General features: G+C 54.5%; 1 protein-coding gene across 1 annotated transcript; it reads right to left on the bottom strand.

Annotated features, from left to right (window-relative positions):
• Positions 1-1619: 1619 nt before the first annotated feature.
• LOC131904729 (uncharacterized) lies at positions 1620-3208 on the bottom strand. Its single transcript, XM_059255782.1, has 3 exons — positions 3068-3208; positions 2644-2810; positions 1620-2559 (listed from the first exon to the last, which is right to left on the bottom strand). The coding sequence occupies exons 1-3, from the start codon at positions 3206-3208 to the stop codon at positions 1620-1622; spliced, it is 1248 nt and encodes a 415-aa protein (XP_059111765.1).
• Positions 3209-3433: the final 225 nt, after the last annotated feature.

The following is a 3433-nucleotide window of genomic DNA, read 5'->3' as shown; positions in this document are numbered from 1 at the left end:
CAAGACAGCAATGGCGGCTACCATGCGCAGGCAAGGGGGCCAACCTGCAGCTACCGGGTCTAATTTCTTGGATAGATAGGCTACAGGTCTCTTCCATGGCCCCAGTCTCTGTACCAACACTCCTTTTGCAAAACCTGAGTTCTCGTCCACGAACAGTTCAAAGGGCTTAGTCAGATCTGGTAGGCCAAGGGCTGGTGACTTGAGTAAAGTTCTCTCAATTCGTTGAAAGGCCTGTTGTTGTTCCTCTCCCCAGTGGAACAGGACCCCGGGCTTGGTGAGAGGATACAGAGGGGCAGCCATCTCAGCAAAACCCGGGATCCAGAGGCGGCAGTAGCCGGCTGTACCCAGGAACTCCCGCACCTGGCGGGGGTTCCTTGGAGGGGGTATGGAGATTATGACCTCCTTCCTTGCTTCCATGAGCCATCTCTGTCCTCCCTCCAGGGTGTAACCCAGGTAAATGACCTTGCTTTGGCAAATCTGGGCCTTCCTGGCCGAAGCCCGATAGCCCTTCTGTCCCAGTTTAGCCAAAAGGGCCCGAGTGCCTCTTAAACATTCAGCCTGGGTTCTGGCCGCTAGGAGGAGGTCATCCACATATTGGAGCAAGATTAAGGCTGGGTGTTCGACCCGGAACTCGGCCAGGTCTGAGTGTAGGGCTTCATCAAAGAGGGTCGGGCTGTTCTTAAACCCCTGGGGGAGCCGAGTCCAGGTCAACTGTCCTGAAAGTCCCATCTCTGGGTCTCTCCATTCAAAAGCAAATAGCAGTTGGCTCTGGGGATGCAATCTCAGACAGAAGAAGGCATCCTTTAAGTCCAGTATCGTATACCAAATGTGGGTTGGTGGAAGAGTGCTGAGGAGGTTGTAAGGGTTTGGCACCGTGGGGTGTATATCTTCAACTCGTTTATTAACCTCCCTCAAGTCTTGAACCGGTCTGTAATCCCCTGTCCCAGGCTTTTTTACAGGCAGGAGGGGGGTATCCCAAGGGGATCGACAGGGCATAAGTACCCCCTGGTCCAAGAGCCTCTGGATGTGTGGTTTAATGCCCTCGTGGGCTTCCCGGGACATGGGATACTGTTTGATTGAAACGGGAGTGGCGGAGGCTTTTAACTGAATAACAAGTGGGGGTTGGTCGTGAGCCAGCCCCAAGCCGCCAGTCTCGGCCCATGCCGAGGGAAATTCTCTCAACCAGTCCTGCATCTCTTGTGGTGGCCCCTTAGAGGGCTCGGATTCAAACAGGCGGTATTCTTCTTCCAATTTTAGGGCTAGGACTTGTAGGGGGGTCCCTTTGGGTCCCGTAACAGTCGACCCCTTGTCATCAAAATAGATCTGAGCCTTGAGCTTAGTCAACAGGTCTCGGCCCAATAATGGGTGAGGGCAATCAGGTATATGCAAAAAAGAGTGGGTTACCTGTCCAGATGCCAGCTGAACCTTTCTCTCGGTGGTCCATCGATACCTTCTGCTACCCATGGCCCCCTGGACCAAAGCTGTGCGGTCACTGAGAGAGCCTTCGGTATGAGTCAGGACTGAATATTGAACCCCGGTGTCCACTAAGAAGGTTACTGGCTGCCCCCCGATCTTGAGAGTTATCCTAGGCTCAGGGGGGGCTCCTGGCCTTGACTTCCCTAATCCTCCAGATTGAGGAGGTCCGTGGCCCTTGGCTTAGTTTTCCAAGACCCTTGAGGTTTCCTTGGGCAATCACGAGCCCAATGTCCTCTATCTTTGCAGTAAGCACACTGGTCTTTGTCAAGCAGTATCCTTCTTTGATCTCCCGTCCTAACTCCCTCTCTGCCCTGTCCCTGAGATATTACAGCGACCAGGACTTTACTTATTTCTCTATGACGTTTCTTATCCCTTTCTTCCTGTTTCTGCCACATCCTCTCCTCCCGCTCTTCGGGAGTTTCTCTCTTATTAAACACTTTCTCTGCCTCTCTCAATAAATCTGACAAACTGAACGAATGCAATCCCTCTAGTCTCTGTAACTTGGCCCTTATATCTGGACTTGACTGATAGATGAAAGACAAGATGACGCCCAGTGCCTGTCCTGGATCTTCTGGATCGTACGGGGTATACATCCTATAGGCCTCTTTAAGTCTTTCCAAGAATGCTGCTGGCATCTCATCCTTTCCCTGGATCACATTTCTAACCTGAGCCAAATTGGTAGGGCGTCTAGCAGCTCCCCGGAGACCCGCTAAGAGCAACTGGCGATAGAGACGTAGGTGCTCCCTACCTTCTGGGGTCATGAAGTCCCAGTTCGGGCGGGTGAGGGGAAAGGCTGCATCAATGATATTAGGCAATTGGGTGGGTCTTCCATAGTCTCCAGGAATCTGCTTCCGAGCCTCCAAGAAGACTCGCTGCTTCTCCTCCACTGTCAGGAGGGTCTGCAACAGCTGCTGACAGTCGTCCCACGTGGGCTGGTGGGTCGCTAAAATGGACTCAATCAGGTTAGTCAAGGCAACAGGGTCCTTAGAGAAAGGAGGATTATGCTGTTTCCAGTTGTAAAGATCAGAGGCCGAAAATGGCCGGAGGGGGAAGGCCTTGGATTCTTTGGCTGGTTCGTCGTGCCTTCCTCAGAGGTGACCGACAATTGGGGAGGGGGCCGGAGCCTCATCTGCAATTGGGGAGGGGGCCGGAGCCTCATCCTCCTGCTCTTTCTGTAGAGGATGTTCGGGGGCCGCCGGCGGTTCTGATGCCGCCACGGGGGCCGCCAGTCCCTCTGGTGCCCGATTCCCCGGGTATGGCGGTGGGTCCTCTGTCAGGAGGTCAATAAGAGGTGTACTGGGGTCCGGGGGAAGGACAGGGGTCTTAGGGGGATCCTTTCATGGGAGAACAGGGTAAAGGGAGGAGGCAGGAGGGGCAAGAGGGGGCGGCGGTGCCGTCGGGGGGCAGGCCTGGGGCGCTGGAGGGGAGAGGAACGGCCTAACCCGGGGGGGGGGGGTTCGGTTGCCAGGAGTTTCCATATGGCGATGTATGGGACCTGGTCCGGGTGGCCATGGGGACTTGGAGCGAAAACTTTTCCCTCCACCTGTGAAATAAGACTGAGGTTAAAGGTTCCCTCACGAGGCCATCCTACATCCATCATGACCCATTCGGCCTCGCAAAGGGTGATCCATTCATTTTTCTTGACTACAACTCCCTCGTTGTTGGCTCGTGCCTTCACGTCCGACCAGTGGTCAAGCGTGAGGCTCAAGGGGGTGGTGACAGTCTGTCCCATGGCTGTTTCTAGGAGGAGAATGGTTAAACAGAAAACGAAGAACGACAGACAAACACAAATAAGACTAACACGCGCTGCGCGGCTTCGGTTCCAAACCGAAAGCAAAAACTCAGAAGGAGACTGCGAGGGTCCGGACCCCTCGTCTCCGACCAACACCACGTATCCCTCGGATACATGAGTGGCCCTGAAAAACGGTGCCCCTGAGGGGACTTCAGACACCCGTGG

The sequence above is a fragment of the Peromyscus eremicus genome, chromosome 2, assembly GCF_949786415.1.
Source record: "Peromyscus eremicus chromosome 2, PerEre_H2_v1, whole genome shotgun sequence".
NCBI lineage: Eukaryota > Metazoa > Chordata > Mammalia > Rodentia > Cricetidae > Peromyscus > Peromyscus eremicus.
The sequence above is the reverse complement of the archived record's forward strand: the minus strand, read 5'-3'. Positions and strand labels throughout refer to the sequence as shown.

Excerpts from the sequence above, each read along its gene's own strand:
- LOC131904729 (XM_059255782.1), bottom strand. The coding sequence starts at position 3,208 with ATGGGACAGACTGTCACCACCCCCTTGAGCCTCACGCTTGACCACTGG. Across the intron at positions 2,811-3,067 it reads CCGAATGGGTCATGATGGAT|GATCCCCCTAAGACCCCTGT; the intron begins GTAGGATGGCCT and ends CTCCCATGAAAG. Across the intron at positions 2,560-2,643 it reads GAACATCCTCTACAGAAAGA|GCACGACGAACCAGCCAAAG; the intron begins GCAGGAGGATGA and ends CCTCTGAGGAAG.